At 34.5% G+C, this 19,439-nt stretch overlaps 1 protein-coding gene across 1 annotated transcript in view; it reads right to left on the reverse strand.

Annotated features, from left to right (window-relative positions):
• Positions 1-19,439, reverse strand: part of TEX10 (testis expressed 10) — a 64,006-nt gene that overhangs the window by 15,294 nt on the left and 29,273 nt on the right. The window contains exons 6-11 of the mRNA XM_038552932.1: positions 18,247-18,485; positions 17,393-17,528; positions 15,592-15,767; positions 13,820-13,997; positions 9,504-9,592; positions 7,386-7,519 (exon numbers count right to left, since the gene is read on the reverse strand). Coding sequence (XP_038408860.1) covers positions 7,386-7,519; positions 9,504-9,592; positions 13,820-13,997; positions 15,592-15,767; positions 17,393-17,528; positions 18,247-18,485 — 952 coding nt within the window. The remainder of the gene's footprint in view (positions 1-7,385; positions 7,520-9,503; positions 9,593-13,819; positions 13,998-15,591; positions 15,768-17,392; positions 17,529-18,246; positions 18,486-19,439) is intronic.

A 19,439-nucleotide genomic window follows, 5' to 3' on the forward strand; every position in this document is an offset into this window, starting at 1 on the left:
GGAAAAAAAAAAAAAAAAAACAGGCAAAAAATCCAGGCGAAAAAACCCAGAACAGCCAACACAGTATTAAAGGAAAAGAACAAAGTTAAAGGACTGATGATATCCAACTTCATAAATTAAATTACTATAAAGCTACAGTAATCAAGATACTATAGTACTGGTGAAAGAACAAAGAGATTAACGGAACAGAAGAGAGCTCAGCAATAGACTCATAGGCAAATGATCTTTGACAATGAAGCAAAGATAGACTTTGTAACAAATGGTGCTTTAACAATCCATACGTAACTAAATCTAGACTCTTCACAAAAATTAACTCAGAATGGTAACAGACCTAAATGTAAAATGCAAAATAAAAAACTATAAATGACTTAGAAAACACAGGAAGTAAAACCTAAATGATCTTAAGTATGGTGATGACTTTTTAGATATAACACCAAAGGCACAATGCAGGAAAGAAATGATAAGCCGGACTTCACTGAAATTTAAAACTTCTGCTCCACAAAAGATAATGTCAAGAGTATGAAAAAATAAGCCACAGATTGGGAGAAAATCTTTGCAAAACACCTATTTGATAAAGTACCGTTATCCAAAATATTCAAAGAACACTTAAAACTCAACAATAACCCGATTAAAAAATGGGCTAAAGACTGTTAACAGATACATCACCAAAGAAGACATACGGTAAATCAACATGAATAGATGCGCCATATCATATATTATCAGAGAAATCAAAATTAAATAATGAGGGACTCCTGGGTGGCTCAGTGGTTGAGCGTCTGCCTTCAGCTCAGGGTGTGATCCTGGGATCCGGGATTGAGTCCCACATCAGGCTCATTACAGAAAGCCTGCTTCTCCCTCTGCCTGTGGCTCTGCCCCTCTCTCCCTCTCTCTCTCTGTATCTCTCATGAATAAATAAATAAAATCTTTAAAAAAAAATAAATAATGAGACGCTACACACCTATTAGAGTGGCCAATATCCAAAACACTGACACCAAATGCTGGCAAAGATCTGGAGCAACAGAAACTCATTCATTGCTGGTAGGATCGCAAAATGGTACAACCACTTTGGAAGGCAGTTTGGTGTTTCTTACAAAATTAAACACACTCTTACCATGTGATCCAGCAAATGCTTCCTTGGTATTTACCCAAAGGAGCTGAAAACATGTCTACACAAAAACTTACACACCTGAATGTTTATAAACAGTTTTATTCACAATGCACTATTAGCACTAAAAAGCAATGAGCTATGAAGCCATGAAAAAACACTGAGGAATCTTATAGAATATTACTAAGTCAAAGTAACAGCCAATCTAAAAAGGCAATATCCTATACAGTTCCATATGACATTCTATAAAAGAAAAAATACAGATAGTTAAAGAAAACAAAATCAGTGGTTGTCAGGTGTTGGGGGTGTAGAGGATGAATAGGCAGAGCACAGATGATTTTAGGGCAATAAAAACACTTTGTATGAGATAATAAGAATAGATAATATGGTATCAAACATTTGTCCAGATCCAAAAATGTGTAACACCAAGAGTGAATCATGTTAACTGTGGACTTTGGGTTAATTACATCGATACAGAATCATTAATTCTAACAAATGAACCACTCTCATGGAAGATGTTGATAATGGAGGAAGCTATGAATATGAGGGGTTATACAGAGGAAATACCCATTCCTTTACTTCAATTTTTCTGTGAACTTAGAACTGATCAAAAAAAAAAAAAAAAGTCTTAAAAAAATCTTTAGGGGCTCCTGGGTGGCTCAGTCAGTTAAGCATCTGCCTTCAGCTCAGGTCATGATCCTAGGGTTTGGGGATCCAGCCATACATCAGGCTCCCCACTCAGTGGGAGGCCTGCTTCTCCGTCTCCCTCTGCCTGCTGCCCCCTGGCTTGTGTTTTCTCTGTCAAATAAATAAATAAAATCTTTTTAAAAAAATCTTTGGTTGGATTTAAGAGCAGATTAGATAATGCAGAAAGTCCAATGACTTGAATACACAAGCATACTTTCTGAAAAGAGGGGGGAAAGGTAAAAAAGTCTCAAAGGCCTACAAGGATAAGGTCAAGATTCTAACACACATGTAACTGGGGTCCCAAAGGGGACCAAAACTCTTTTTTTGAAAGAATGACTGACATTTTTTCCCAACACAATAAACTATAAGCCTTAAAAAACATTCAGCAAACATCAAGCCCAAAAAGATGACGATGACGACACTAAGGAATTAATACAATCAAATTGCTGAGGAAAGTGATACAAGGATGATCTTGAAAAACATGTAGGGAAAAAAATGCATGTAGAGAAAAAAAGACATTACATACAGAAAAACAAACAATGACCTCATATAATATCATTACACATTATATTATGGTATGGTATAGCATAGTTTGAAGGTAGACTGTCCTTAAGAGCAAATACCTAAAAAAACATAAAACAAAGAGGCATATAGCTAATATGCCAAGGTGGAGCTAAAATGGCTAAAAATACTCATCCTATGAAAACAATGAACCATGGTATCTTACTACAATAGGACACTACACAGCAATAAAAACAATGAACTACCATTTACACAATATAAATAACTTTATTTTTTAATCTATTTAAATTAAATAACATACAATATATATTAGTTTCAGAGATAGAGTTCAATGATTCATCAGTTGCATATAACACCCAGTGCTCATTACATCACATGCCCTCCTTAGTATAGATAACTTGAAGAGTATACTGAATAAAAAGCAAATTACTGAAAAAGATTTCACTTTTTAAAAGTTTAATACCATGAAAATCTAAACAATACAGTTTTAGAGTTATGTGCTACTATGGTAAAACTGTAAAAAAGCCAAGAATATGATAAAATTTAAAACAGAATTACTCTGAAAGGAAAGAGGAAAAGCACAAAGGGGTTCAGGGGTGCCTAAGTGGCTCAGTCAGTTAAATATTTAACTTCATTTCAGCTCAGGTCATGATCTCATGGGACATGGGGATCAATCCCCATTGTCAGGCAGGGTCTATGCTCAGTACGGAGTCTGCTCAAGGATTCTCTCCTTTTACCCCTCCCAACACTTGTACATATGGTGCACACACTCTTGCTCTAAAATAAATAAATCTTCAAAAATAAAAACTAAGGGATGCCTTTGTGGCTCAGCGGATGATCCTGGGATATGAGATCAAGTCCCACATCAGGCTCCCTGTGAGGAGCCCACTTCTCCCTCTGCCTGTGTCTCTGCCTCTCTCTCAGTCTGTGTCTCTCATGAATAAATAAATAAAAACTAATAGAAATTAAAACTGTTCTTTTAAGATTTTATTTGAGAGAAAGAGAATGAGCAGGGGTAGAGGCAGAGGGAGAAGCAGACTCCCCACTGGGCAGGGAGCCTGACGTGGGGCTCCATCCCAACCTGAGTTGAAGGCAAGATGCTTAACTAACTGAGCCACCCAGGTGCCCCAAAATGTTCTATTTCTTAAACTGGATTTATGTTATTATTCTTCAGAGCTTATCCATGTTAAAAAAAAAAAACATTCTTTTACAACCATCCAGTATTTTATAAATGATAATTAATATTAAAACCTTTCATTGGCTCTGGAAGAGAAGTCTCCATTTGTAAAGAGTAACCCTGGAAAGAGATTCTGGTTTCCTTTGTGATCTTTCCCTGTTAACTACAGTTTCCATTGTTAACAGGAAAGTCACACAATTCTTCTGTCAGTGCTCAGAAGGAATAATCACAAAAATACTAAATGAAAATGGCAAGGTCTAATGGCACCTGGGTGGTTCAGTGATTAAATGTCTGCCTTACAGCTCAGGTCATGATCCCAGGGTCCTCAGATCAAGCCCCAAGTTGGGCTTCCCACTCAGCAGGGAGTCTGCTTCTCCCTCTGCCCTACCCCCCCTCCCGCGGTTTTGCGTGCACATGTGCACACACCCGCTCTCTCAAATAAATAAAATCTTATAAAATAAAATAAAACAAAATGGCAAGGTCCAGATAAATGTATATAAAGTATGTTATTTTGTAAAAGAAAACCAAAATAATATACTTAGACATTTATAAAGACAGAAGATATCTGAAAGAGTACATTTAGAAACTGAGGAGGAAAAAAATGGGTGTCTGAGAGGGAATGGGAAAAGACTTTTTTATTATCTTCTGTTCTGAACTGTATTTTGTGAATACCTACTAAAAAAAAGTCTGACTTGGGGCACTTGGGTGGCTCAGTGGTTGAGTGCCTGCCTTTGGCTCAGGTCATGATCCCGGGGTCCTGAGAGGAGTCCCACATCAGGTTCCCTACAGAGAGCCTGCTTCTCCCTCTGCCTATGTCTCTGCCCCTGGCTGTGTATCTCTCATGAATAAATTTTTAAAAAAATCTTTAAAAAAATTTTTAAATTTTTAAGTTTGATTTTTTTAAAAAATACCTTTGGCCTAGGCAGATAAAACTACAAAAGAACTAAGCAATCCCACTGTCCTAATAACTTCTTCAAATGAAATAATATAAAAATAAATTTTTACATTAAGGATGTCAAAAACTGTGTATTTCAAATATTTTTACATGAAAAGGCCAACTTAAATAACAAAATTTATCCAAAAGAAAGCTGAAATCTTCACTTAAGAACTTCAAAAACAAAAATGTGTCTTTCAGATTTTTCCTAATTATGTCTTAACATTTCAAAGACATCAACCTGGAAGTTTAATACACGTCCCTGCCAAATGTTACTTCAGAAATACAGCTGATAACATTTTCATGACAATTTTATCTTGGCTTTACACAGATGATGTGCTTATGAGAAATTTAAGTTATCAGATAAAGATTATAAAACTTGCCCAAGTAACAAAACTAGACAATGGCAAATCTATACCTGGAATAAGGAGCCCAGTAATCCCCATACAGTGCTTTCTCCAATACATAAGGGTTTAAATAGATACAGTCAGTCCTTTAAAACTACTCTTAATAGGGCAACCTAGGTGGTTCAGTCAGTTAAGCGTTTGCCTTTCTCAGGTCATGATCCCAGGGTCCTGGGATAGAGCCCAGGTTGGGCTCCCCACTCAGCAGGAAGTCTGCTTTTCCCTCTCTCTTTGCCCCTCCCCCTACTCAGGCTCTCTCCCTCAAATAAAAAAAAAATCTTTCGAAAAATAAAATATTTTTTTAAATTAAAAAAAAAAACATACTCTTAAAATTGTTGGCAAGCCTAATCCCACCACGCTAGTATTCAAGGCCTTAACCTCAAGAGACCTGTCTTAGCTCTCTTCATTTACTGTAGAGTAGATAAAATCTCAGATGCTAAACCAATTCATTATTTCTTTTCACTTTTTAAAATATAGTATTTTTGAAGAACCTACATATAAACATAGTATCAGGCACCATGGCAACAAAGAGAAGATAAATGTAACTGGCATACTTAGTATTGTGATCAGAGTCAAACAAAGCCAGGTGAGAAGTGTATTAAATATCTATAAAAGGTACAATCTTAATAGGAAAACCATTAAGCATATTCAGAATAGAATGAAAGAAGTAAATAACAGATTTGAATAAACTCAATTTGTGTACCAAAAAAAAAAGAAGTAGGTTGTAACTTGAATCTGGAGACTATCCTGTTGAGAACAATAACAAAGAGGTTTTGTTTTGTTTTGTTTTTAAAAAAAAAAAAAACCTTTGGACTAGCAATTATAAACTATAAAAAAGATTATAGTCAGTGTCCTCACCAGAGGCCTTCTGAATAATTAAAAGAAAATTAAATTAATTAAATTAAATTAATAATTAAAAGAAAATTAGCCAGAACATAACATTAGAATTGGCAAGAAAGGTTGGAAACCAAAATTAACTGAGATGACATAAGTGCATTCTTATTGGGTAAGCATTTTTCATGCAAGAAACAAAGCTGAAGAAATAATAGAAATTACTTATTACAGAAATTTTTCAGAGTATTAAATCCTTAATATCAATGTTTGTGATATTTCTGCATATTTAGTTTACATATTTGCAACATATAAGACAATTTGGCCTATTAGAGTCAAAGTTCAGCCTAATAATTCCAATTTAAAACATGTAATTAATTTACAATTTAGATTTGTGATTTTGATTTTTACTATACAAACTTAGGTTACTAAGATTTATCATAAAGTTTAATTTACTATATATTTAGTATTTACTTTAACATTTGTAAAGGTCTGTCAGAAAACTGAACTACTTGATAATTAGTGAATACATAAAAGTTATTTAAATAGTTTAAAATTTAATAAATTTGTAAAAGGAATAAAATATAAAGTCCCATTTTAAAAGATGGCTTAAGGGATCCCTGGGTGGCGCAGCGGCTTGGCGCCTGCCTTTGGCCCAGGGCGCAATCCTGGAGACCCGGGATCAAATCCCGCATCGGGCTCCCGGTGCATGGAGCCTGCTTCTCCCTCTGCCTGTGTGTCTGCCTCTCTCTCTCTCTCTGTGACTATCATAAATAAATTTTTTAAAAAAATTTTTTAAATAAATAAAAAAATAAAAGATGGCTTAAGGGATCCCTGGGTGGCGCAGCAGTTTAGCGCCTGCCTTTGGCCCAGGGTGTGATTCTGAGGACCCGGGATCGAATCCCACGTCAGGCTCCCGGTGCATGGGGCCTGCTTCTCCCTCTGCCTGTGTCTCTGCCTCTCTTTCTGTGTGACTATCATAAATAAATAAAAATTAAAAAAATAAAAATAAAAATAAAAATAAAAGATGGCTTAAACTGACTTCTCTTAAAAATAAGATTTGTAAGGTTGAACTTTAAAACTTAATGAAAGTTGGGGATCTCTGGGTGGCTCAGCAGTTTAGCGTCTGCCTTTGGCCCGGGGCGCGATCCTGGAATCCCGGGATTGAGTCCCAGGTCGGGCTCCCGGCATGGAGCCTGCTTCTCCCTCCTCCTGTCTCTGCACCTCCCCCCATCATAAATAAATAAATAAATCTTAAAAAAAAAAACTTAATGAAAGTAAAGGGTTTTAAATTAACTTTAATAAACTATGTACAAATTCTCAAGACCAAAGTAACTGCAGAATAATCTTTTGTGTTTTTTTAAAAAAATCATCTTCAACGATACCAAATCCAAATAGTCTTACTCATCCTTCAATATTCAAGTCAAATTCTCTTTTCCACAGAAGCATCTATCCTATATATTCTATACGATAAAAGAAAATAAATTTCTCTACCGTTCAAATTGCTAATTTATTCTACTCTAGTAGTGCAACTTGTCATGAAAAATACTCCTCTTTTAGAGACATAGATCTTCTATTCCAAGATCATAAGCACTCTCAGAACATGGATCATGTCTGTTTATCTCTAAGAGTATCTCCTATAACACAATCTTAATAATATGGTAACAATTGGTGGTTGATGAACAGAGTTTTAATAATGAGTTTCTTTTTTAAATGCATTATTACCTCTGTTACATCCCAGTGATGTAAAAACTGATCCAAGTCGGTAAGGTAAAGCAGCACAGGAGAAAGCTGTGTCTGGATAACATGAGGAACTCCTCGAAGGCTCTGAAGCCAAGTCAACTCCTCTTTTGAAAACCCTAATTTGGGTATAAACACAGACAATTTAAAAAACTAAACCACAAAGCAAATCATATTCTTCATATTTTTTTTTAAAAGAGACATGACATGTACCTTTAAAGGTAGGTTTAGAAAACCTGTATTCTTCTTCAAGCTTTGCTTTCTCTGAATTTCTGCATTTCATGTATTTTTAAAAAATGAATTGCTTATAATAAGAGGCAGTAAAATTCATAAAATTACAAAAAGTACAAAAGCATGTGATCTTACCCAATATATGATACAGCAAGAAATAGGTTTTATCCCTCATATTAGGAAGTTTATCACTTTTACTTTAAAAAGAATGTGAAAGGCAAATGCTTTTTCTTTATTTTTTTTTAAATGCTTTCTCTTTAAAGGTAGGTTTAGAAAAGCAAAGCAACAAATAAAATGATATACATCTTCATACATATACTATCTCTATATTTTCTTATATAATATCCCTTCAAATTCAAATGTTTTAAAACTACTCTATCCCTCCTAAACCCTTCTGGATTTTTTTTTTAATAATACATGTATAGTTCCTTCAACTACCCCATATAAAACAAAATTTGATTCTCTTACCACCTCTATTATTCTTGGTCTGACCTACATAGACAACCTGACAGTCTCTCCTGAAAGACAATGCTCAGAATGATTAGAATACCAGCAACGTGATCTGCTTTGATGTTCAGATCCCTGTATTTCCATGACACAGCCTAAAGAATCTGATGGCCACATCACACTACTGACTCCTAAGGAGCTTTTCCAAAACCACTAAACCTTCTAACTGGTACTACCATTAAAACATAAAGCCCGTGCTTCCTATCTCAAATAAGCACATCTAAAAATATGAAATAAATACATTTATTTTATATGCAATATTTATCTTGCTGGATTCAGCTCATTATCAGCACTTGTCAAGTTCTTTCTAGAGTCTCATTTAACCTATCCATTAAGCATCCTAACTTCAAGTATTCAGAAAATTTCAAAGAATCTCATCTTCATCATTCAAATATAAAACACAAATGCTGAAATAGTACAATCATTTAAAACAACAGCAATTATACATCTAACTTATAACATTTCTAGATTCATCTTACTAATTTTGCTTTGAGAGCAAATGGAATATAGAAAATGGTGAATCGAAATCTGATGTACATTCCTACTGAACATTTTAAATATGTTTAAGATGGATATTCTGTTCATCAGTTTTTTAAAAGTCTGCAATGGGGTTTGCACCTGGCTATCAGAAAAAGAGTCAAGTAGGGAGGGACTCCTGGGTGGCTCAGTCAGTTAAGTGTCTGCTGTTTGGCTCAGGTCATGATCTCAGGGTCCCGGGAATGAGCCCCACATATCCCCACATCATGCTGTCAGGCTCCCTGCTCAGCGGGGAATCTGCTTCTCCCTCCACTCCTGCTTGTGCTCTCTCTCTCTCTCAAATAAAATCTTAAAAAAATTTTTTTTGAAAAAGTACATCCAGTTCACTATAAACCAGGATAATAAAGTTGAGAAATAAGACAAAGAAAGGAAAATATACTCATGTGACATTCAAATAATCCCCAGAGTACTTGTACTCTGAGAGATTTAAACATAAATCATATATATCCCTGCCTCAAGAGCCTGACAATGGAGGGTAAAATATTCCTTCAAAGATTTCCACTTGTTAGTCCATAAAAATCATTTCAAAAAAAAAAAAAAATCATTTCAAGATAAACAGATTATTTATCATCTTCAAAACTTAGACCTAAATAGGCAAGACAGCAAATCTAGGGAGAATTATTTTTTTTTTTATTGAAGTTCAATTTGCCAACATATAGCATATCACACAGTGGTCATCCCATCAAATGCCCCCCTCAGTGCCCGCCACCCAGCTCCCCAACCCCCCCGCCCACCTCCCTTCCACTACCCCTTCCTTGTTCGTTTATCTAGAGAGAATTTTCATATTAGATTTTGCCTTTCCTTAACTTGGCCGGTGAATGTCTTTACCTGTAAGTGTTGAAAATAAGAAGCTGAAATAGTCCACATCATTCATCAACCAGTCTTTAACTGAATACTTCCATCCAGAAAATGATGATCTATAATAAACAATGGGAGAATTATTACCAGATGTGACCAACTTGAAGACTCTAGAAAAACAGCACAATATATAACCATTTTTCTTTATTGAAAACAAATCTGCATTGATAATTTAAAAATCCATGGTATATATTTACTTTCATATAAGGGCTCAAGTACCATAATAAGAAAATTTTAACTTCTAAAATATTTATATTTATGTGAAGTTTTCATGAAAAAGTATAATTGGTCCATATATATGGTGTAACTTAGAAAATTTCCACACCACTTGAAAATCAGACTGTAAGGAGCCAAGATGAAGTTTTGCTTTTCAGTAGTAGGTATGGCTGCTACTTGATTTTCCTAAAGTCTTACCTTGCTTACTTAAATGAGTTAAGTTTAAACAAGCTCCAGCTTCTTACCTAACTAAACTAAAAAAGTATCTTGGTTAGGTAAAAAATATTCCATGTAGAGCTACTATACAATAATTATGTGTTTCTATACTTTGCAAAGCTGTATAACTGGGTCTGCCTCATAATAGTGCAACTCAAGTATTGGTAGGGTGCTTAAGGCATAGCTAAATGTAAAGCAGTATCTCATTAAATGAGGATTATGTGGTTCCTGCTGTGGGATCAGTTTCCGGTGATTCCTTTAAAAACTCTCTTCAAGTTAAAGCTAAAGAAAAAGACTGCCAATGTCTGCCTTAGATATGGCAAAAAAAAAAGGGAGGGGGAGGGGGAGGTGTAAGAATGATCAGATCAAACAAGCTGAGGCTACAAATTTTATCACAGCTACCCGAATAAATGTCTGACAAAATTAAGAGTCTCTAATTTAAGTAAAAGCACTTAATTTTTTTCTACTGTTAAAATAGTTGTATTTATATTTATTAATGTTCTTTAAATTTGGGGAGTTAAAATAATGAAAACAACCTTCCGAGTATTATTCCCACAGTAAGCAAAGGACTATTGAGGGAATATCAAAAAGATGTTATAAAAAAGCCAGAAATGCATAATGGAAAGGAGTATTAAATGGTAGTTAGAAAACAAACTAATTCGCTTTTTAATCCAGTGAAAACGGGAATCAACTGTGCCATCCAGTGGCTAAAAGAGGTAACAAATCCACTTAAGAGTCCACTTTGGACAAATGACAAGCAATATATCATACAGTCTTAAAATTATGACCATATGTACTATATAGCTAAGCCACAATACTTCTGAGAGTAAGACGAGGCAAAAGAAGCAAAATGAATCTGTTCCTGGCAGAGCAGGTCATATATTTACCACTTAAAACCCTAGCCAAATTTCTTAGTCCCAAAATTTCTCCCTTGTCAAAGATTTTTATCTAACAATGTAGATTACCTCTCCACATTTATGTCTTATGTTTCCCAATCTAGCTGTAAATAAACTAGGGGCAAGAAAGGGTGAGGAATGAGCAAAGGCAAATGGAAAAATGCAAGTAAGAATGCTATGGGGGAAAAAGTCAAACTAAAAAACTGCAAGTGGACAATAAAAAAAGTAGGTGCAGCAACTCTACACTTTTCAAAAGATAAACTGAATACCAACAGTTTTCAGCTGATGAGTTTTTCATACATGGAATAAACTAATATTCCTTGGGATTAACTCTGATAAAGACAAACACGGGTGTCAAAAACTACAAAACCTAAATTGAACCTGATCTCACAATCCAATTAATGTAACAGATAAAAATCAGAATTAAAGGAATATTTCAGAAAATCAGTCTGGCAACAGCGGACAAGATAGATAGGATATTGTAATAGTACAGGTGGAAGATTATGAAAAACAGCTGGCTAGTTTACAGCCATGATGGAGGAAAGAAAGGGATATTTGAAAAGAAAACCAGATATGAATTAACCCAATGTATGACTGAAGGAAGCAAACATTATTTTAAAATTCTGAATCTAAAAGTGAAACGATGTCATTGGCCCGAGAAAGTTGAGGAGTCCTAATTTTGTATTATTTTTTAAAAGACAGATTGGTTTGAATGGGAATAATACATCTACAGAGATAAGTCCACTAATGGACTCTGTTAAAAAGCAAAATTTAACTTGGTGGGCTTTTAACTACAATGACAATCTGTTTTTAATGATTATGAACCCCTACTATTATTTGTAAATTTATTTTCAACAGTTAGCACAAATCTCCACAAGAAAAAAGTAAACATCTGAAAACATCCTTACAAAAATTATTACGCAATGTGAATCATAACTGATGTTGATAAAAATACTAAATATAGCTTTCAAGGACAATCAATTTCAAGAAGTGTTCAAATGGTGATTTTAAATCAATTTTAAAACTGATCCTTCACAGGACACCTGGGTGGCTTAGCAGCTGAGCATCTGCCTTTGGCTCAGGGCATGATCCCAGAGTTCCTGGATCAAGTCCCACACTGGGCTCCCTGTGAGGAGCCTGCTTCTCCCTCTGCCTATGTTTCTGCCTCTCTCTCTCTCTGTCTCTCATGAATAAATAAATAAATCTTTAAAAAACAAAGAAAAAACCAAAAACTGATCCTTCACAAATTATATCAAAGGAACAGAGTGCCCTCTACTGGAAGTTAATAAACACAAAAACAATTTGGTAACAGAAAAAAAAAATAACATTTAATTTTTTTTAAAAGCCTAGCATTAAATAATCGATTAGACAAGGAACAGGATTTAAAAAAAAAAAAAAAAAAAGCAGGATTTTTGTTTCCCCAAGAAAGGAAAACATGGGAAACTAATAAATGCTTAAAATACTTAAAAATAAGACCAAGTCTTTCTCTAATGCACGTGCATATAGAAGAAATGTAACACTGAATTTTCACATATAAACATGTTACAGATAGCTCTCTTCTGCTAAAAGGAAAGACGATCACCAGTTATGAACCACACTTCAGGTGACGAGATTCCAACATGTCATATACTGGTAAGGAGAGACTGTCAAGCTAAAGAAAGTCTACTAATAAAGTGAGCTACTCCTACTTAACTGGGATAGGGGACCTGTATAGACAAGAAACCATAAGGAAGTTAGTCTTTAAACTCTTCAGGTACAGCCTAGATTTCTGCCTAAAACCATATTAGAGCCTGTCCATGAGCCACAATCAGTAATAAGTATTACTGAATACTAAAAATATTACACCTAATGATACAAACACAGGTGTTTAAGAATACTTTGAATATCTGTAATATAAAACACCATTAATTAGTTATAAACATTTAAGAGTAAAATGATGCAACCACTATGGAATACAGTATAGCAATTCCTCAAAAAAATCAGAGGATTACCATGTAATCTAGCAATTCCACTTCTGGGTATATTAACCAAAAGAATTAAAAGCAAGGACTTAAACAGATTTGTACACTATGTTCAAAGCAGCATTATTCACAATAGCCAAAAGATGGAAAACAACAAGTATCCATCAACAGACAAACAAAAGGTAATATATACATACAGTGGAACATTAAGTCAGCCTTAAAAGGGAAATTCTGATAGAGTTATGCTGTGTGAAATATCCAAGACACAAAGGGACAAATATTATATGATTCAATTTATATGAAGTACCTAGAATAATCAAAAGCATGAAGATAGAATAGTGGTTGCTAAGCGCTGGGAGTGGAGATGAGGAGTTATTGTTTTAACACATGCAGAGTTTCAGCTTGGAATGATGAAAACGTTTTGGAGATGGACAGTGGTGCCAGTTGTACAACAATGTGAAAATACTTGATGTCACTATACAGTTTTAACTGTACACCTACAACTGGTTAAGATAGTTAAGTTTTATGTTATGTATATTTAACCACATGTACACACACACACACACAAAAAGATTTCAATTGATTCCTTGTCTGAGTCTACAAACATGCTTATTTTACCAGCTGTATTAAATTTGCAGGTCCCTGAAAGAAGTCTGTCTCACAATTCCATAACACCAAGGTTAATTTTAAGCACAGTATTCTCACGTGCCATGGAACCCATACAACATGCTTTTGATAATTTCAAATCTGTATAAATCTATACAAATACTATTATAGATAACTTCTAGCTATACAAATCACTAAAAAACTTGCAACAGTCTTATTCTAGTGAACTTACTCTAGGAATAATATCAACAGTTTTAATTGCTGCATTAAGAGTAAATTAAGTTAGTAGCAGTATGTGACTTTAAAAGTGCTCTGTAGCTTATACATTGCCAATAAAAGGCATAGAGAAAAAGACTACACACTTAAAATACAGTTCACTTGAGGATGCTACCTCATGTGCAGTATCCCGATAAGCATAGCAGCCAAACTTGAACTGAGTCTTCCCATAATGCAGCAACGACTTAACCGAGAAAGTAAATCAGCAGGCAGACTGGGTAGAAAATATACAAGCTGGACCAAACGCTGCTGAGACTCCGCTGGGAGAACCACTACAGTGCCTTCTTGTGGATCTAGTGGGGATAGATACACATATTAAATTCAACTATAAAAGATATACAGAGATCAAATTAATAAAGCAGATTGATTACTGTGTTAAACTGAATTCCAATACATCAACTACATTTAAAAAAAATTTTATCATAAAGTATATGTACAACTTAAACTATTTTCTAAGGTAAAATAAACATAATCATTATTTAAAGACACATTTGTTTAACACACTAATAATTCCATAACATCCAAGTGTCATGTATGAAATAAGAACTTTGATGGGGGTAAAGGAATTGAACACAAAGTAAAACAGTAAAAAATAAGCACTTTTGCTAAACAGTGGCAGTCATAATATCAACCTAATTTAAAGCAAAAGGTACCTATACATATAAGCAATACTGAAAAAACAGACTTAAAAGTATAACCCAAGAAGGTAGAAGCAAACAAAAGTCCATTACTTAAAGAATGTATAAGTGAAAGATCCATACAATGGAATACTAGTACTCACCAATAAAATATAAAGTACAGATACATGCATGCTACAACATGCATTAATTTTGAAAACAGTACATTAAGTAAAAGTAGCCAGATTCAAAAGACCCTTATTATAAAATTCCATGTTCAAAATAGGCAAATCCACGGAGAGAGAAAAGTAGATTTCTGTGCCAGGAGCTGGGGAGGATTACTAAGGGGTATAGTTTCTTTCTGGAGTGATAAAAATATTCTGGAATCAGACAGATTGCATAAATTTGGGAATATGTTAAAAACATTGAAATGTACATAAAATAACAAATTTTATGGCATGTGAATGATTATATCTCAATAATAAATAAAAATTATATATATGTATATATCCCAGTATGCTTTTATTAGTATTTTTTAAATACTAATAAAATGTAAAATGTTTCCTGGGAGGAATTAAAAATGTAAATATATGGAAGTCATACAAGATATCCGTTATGATTAAGTATGTAATTTGCGGCTGAAGTTCAAAGGAATTTTTTTTAAATTCCTAATCAGTTTTGAATTTGTGAACAGCAGGGGGCTGAAAAGATGATTTATGAATCCGAGAAACAATCCACAACAACTACCCTTCTAAAATTATCCTAATAAAAAATACTTACTACTGAAAATAAATTTACTATTTGAAATCTTGTTTTGGCAATTTAACCATGGTATAACCAATTTATAATTTAAAGGAAAGGCTTGGCTTGGGTCACTATCCCAGGATCCTGGGACTGAGCCCTAGATCAGACTCCCTGCTTCTCCATCTCCTCCTGACCCTCCTCCTTGCTTGTGCTCACTCTCTGTCTCAAATGAAAGAAAGAGAAAAGGAAAGAAAAAAGAAAAGAAAAGAAAAGAAAAGAGAAAAAGAAAAGAAAAGAAAGAGGGAGAGAAAAAGAAAAGAAAAGAAAAGAAGAAAAGAAAAAAGAAAAGAAAAGAAAAGGAAGGGAAGGGAAGAAGAGAAGAGAAGAGAAGAGAAGAGAAGAGAAGAGAAGAGAAGAGAAGAGAAGAGAAGAGAAGAACAAACGAGGAAACCTAAAGAGTTCCCCTTAGAAGCTTCCTTCCTAATTCAGGGTAGATCAATGGCTACCTACACAGTTGAACTCTTACCATAGATTCGGAGAGCAGAAGCTTGTAAACTTTTTAGTAATTCTTTATTTGCTCGTGCTGCTGCAGTATGGATGATATCAATAAGCTGTGTTGAGAGCTCAGGATTTCGGGAGCCAAGATGAGCAAGTTGCAATGGTAAACCAGCCAGCCAACGGGATAACACTTTACTACGATATCTAAGAAACACCAAAGAAGAACAAAATAAGGTATGATTTCCAAAGACAAGGGAAATAAATTTAAACAAAAAAAAGTTTTAACTTGACTATACCAGAGTAACAAATCATCTACCAAGAAAACCACATGTACTCATTTAAACATCTGAGAGCCTACAAGAATGGCAGCATAAATTTATTCAGCTATAATATTTTCCACAATTTTACCCATTGAATTAAAAAGATCATGTAATTTGGGGTACTAATTGTATGTTTATCTTAAAAACCGTATGTTTATCTTAAAAAGGGGAAAAGTGCTCAATGGTACAACTCTTTGTACCATTTATTTTAATTAATTATACTATATTAACACACTGATGCATTCAATGAAGGGTGCTCCCAGACTAAATGACTTCGAACCTGTGTTATTTTAATTCTTCAGTATAAAGCTGACCCTTGAAAACAACATGGGTCTGAACAGCGTGGGTCCACTTATAAGCAATTTTTCTTCAATAAATCTATTTTAAAAAGTTTTTGGAGAATTGCAACAATTTGAAAACCTCAAAAAGTGCACAGCCTAGAAATACTGAAAACATTATATTCTAATTTCTTAGATGTAACTGTAATAATGTATGTAACACCTAAAATATGTGTTTATCAACTGTTATCGATAAGGCTTCTAGTCAACAGTAGGCTATTAGTAGTTAAGTTTTAGTGTAGTCCAAAGTCACACACAGATTTCTGTGCACGAGGGGTGGGGATGTGTGGGGGAGGTGTATGTCAGTGTCCCTAACCCCTACATTCTTCAAGGGTCAACTGTACTTGTACTCAAGAAAGCTCCAGTGTCTCTATGCTCAGGTAACAGCAATCACTTTTGCTGTAGCCCAAGAGCTTAATGATTTAAGCATGACCTTTGTTGTAAGATCTGAACTTAAGTCTCAGCTCTATGTCCTATTATATTTAAGACACTCACCAACTTATATAACCTAAGCTTCAGTTTCCTCCTATAAAATGAAAGTAACAGTACCTACACCTACCTCATAGTAGGAGTATGAGATTTAGATAAACTATGAAAAGCACCTTGGTTTGTACTACAGACTCAAATGTTTCAACAACTACCTATGTATGCTGAGGTATCCCACAATCCTTTTCTGCCTAAACATACATTCCTGACCATCTGAAATATACCTCAAACCCATCACATTAAAAAATTAATTCCTTAGTTCCACTCTTCGTGTTGTCCATCTCACTTGATAGCACCAAACTAAGCCAGAAACTTTCTCATCTTCTATTGTCCTCATTCCCATACCCAACATGTCCTTAAGGGCTAGTGGTTCAACTTCCATAACTTTTATAGAAAGCAAAAGAAAAGGCTGAGGCTACTATAGGTTGTTCCAATTGTCCTTAAGCTGTAGTGAACAAGTAGAAATACAAATTCAAAGAGGCTTTTATCTGCTTGGTTATACACATAAAGATTACTGGTACTATTAGGTATGCTCCTTTATACAATTTTGTTTTTTTTCTTATATGCAACGAAATGAGATTAAAAAATGAACTTCTCCAAAGATTTTATCACCCTATTATTTTATTTCAACAGACTATAAAAGAACTCCCCAAGAAAAAGAAAGGCAAAATAAATGAAATTTTACCTGACTTTGTAAGATCTCAGTTCTTCTTTTTGATAGATTTTACTGAAAAACTTCAGTAACAAAGTCCGAACTGGCAGGAGAAGGCCTCTCTGCTGATACAATGTATAAACTGCCTTGATGAGAGACTCTGTAGCCTCTAAAAACAAGAACAACTGCATATGAATCAAAAATGTTTCTTTACCAGCTCTAATTCCTCTAAAAGCACAGATGCGGTTTACTTTGTTCCTATGACAAAGAAGACCCTAGTCACAAAATGATCACTACCGAAGTCCTGTAGCAATGACCCAATATAAAAGTCAAACCAACCAGAGATTACATATAAATTTTCTTAAGGGACAAAAAAACCTATGTAGTGATGAAAATAACCAGGATTCTTAGAAAGATGAATAAGATGGGAACAAAACAGGAAAGCTTTGTTTTTGAATGAAAACAATTAGTAAGTCATACTAATATGTAACTTCAGGCTAGAAGTAGAGACAGGCAGGATTCATTCCAGATGGATAAAAGGGAAAAGTGCTCAATTTCTAATCAAACTAGACTGAGAAATGGGTATTTTATCATTAGGCTCAATGGCATTTCCTCTTAACTGTATCTACCTTCTTTTACTAAAGTCTGTAATCTACTAGAAATCTTACCATGTTGCTTCACAATGGACCTACTCACTGAGAAAGAGACGCTCTGAGCCATATACAATTTAAGTGTTCAAGGAGACAGTACTTTGTAGGAGCTATCTTTTATGGCTTGAATGTAATTAACCTATGTATAAAGTTTGAAAATCACTAATTCAAAACTAGACCCTAATAGCATATATAAGAGCTCCTCTCTGAAAGAAAGATAAAGCAGTTAACACCTACCTCTGTTGGGTTGTATCTGCATTAACCTCCACGATACCCCAAGCAATCTGTTCAGCTGCTTACTATTTAGCCTAAAGCCATCTTCAAGGGTCTCTGTCACAAACTTCCTTATCATTTCTATCCAATTGGAATCCTTCTGCAAAGTTGAGGCATTTGCCAGGGAGACCATGATATCAGACAGTGTTAAATTCAGTAAAAGATGATCTACATTATTGGAGAGAATCGTGCAATGCTTGATGCTAAAAACAAACAAAGACACACACATCTATCAAGTGTTAAATCTACCATGCCTGCTTCACTTAGAATACTTAAAAAAAGCTATCAATGGGTCAAAAAATTTCCTTTTAAAATAAATTGCCAAGAAGCAGGTATGGAGGCAAGGTTTAGGCCACTGTTTTGTAAATAAACCATTCCTTATGGAATTAAGGTTGTTAAGAAGATATGAATTACACTGTATACTGCTCATTACCCAAGTTCCTCTTCACACAAAAAGTAAAGGCCCTAGTAACAATACTTGGTAATCCTAAACGTGATTTGGAGAGAAGACTTGAGAACCTTAACATGCTTGAAGATTTTTTTTAAAGCATATACCTATATTTGGATGTAGGTCACAGTAGATCTTAACTCTGCTTCTACCTCACCAACATAATCACTAATTTCTCCTGGCCACAATTTCTGTATGTGTGACATAAGCAGACTGGTCCAAATAAGCACTATTCTGAAACAACTTTTGTGATACACATATTAAAACCAGTTTTTTTCTAGCTAAATAAGACATTTCTTTTAAAGCAAGAAATAGATTTCCAAAAATATTTCAAATACTTTCAATAAAAAAACTGCAACTCAGAATATAAATACTTATTTCAGACTATGGCATATTCAAAAGCAGAGCCTATTTATTTCAGGTTTCAAAAAAAATGTAAAGTTAATTAAAATAAAAAATCTCTCGGGACGCCTGGGTGACTTAGTGGTTGAGTGTCTGCCTTTGGCTTAGGGCGTGATCCTGGGTCTAGGGATCAAGTGAGTCCTGCATGGGGCTCCTCACAGGGAGACTGCTTCTCCCTCTACCTGTGTCTCTGCCTCTCTCTCTTTCTCTGTGTCTCTCATGAATAAATAAATAAATATCTTTTTTAAATAAATATTTTTTACAAAACTTAAAAATCTCTCAAACTAGCCAATTTTAAAGGAAAAAG

This window comes from Canis lupus, chromosome 11 (genome assembly GCF_011100685.1).
Source record: "Canis lupus familiaris isolate Mischka breed German Shepherd chromosome 11, alternate assembly UU_Cfam_GSD_1.0, whole genome shotgun sequence".
NCBI lineage: Eukaryota > Metazoa > Chordata > Mammalia > Carnivora > Canidae > Canis > Canis lupus.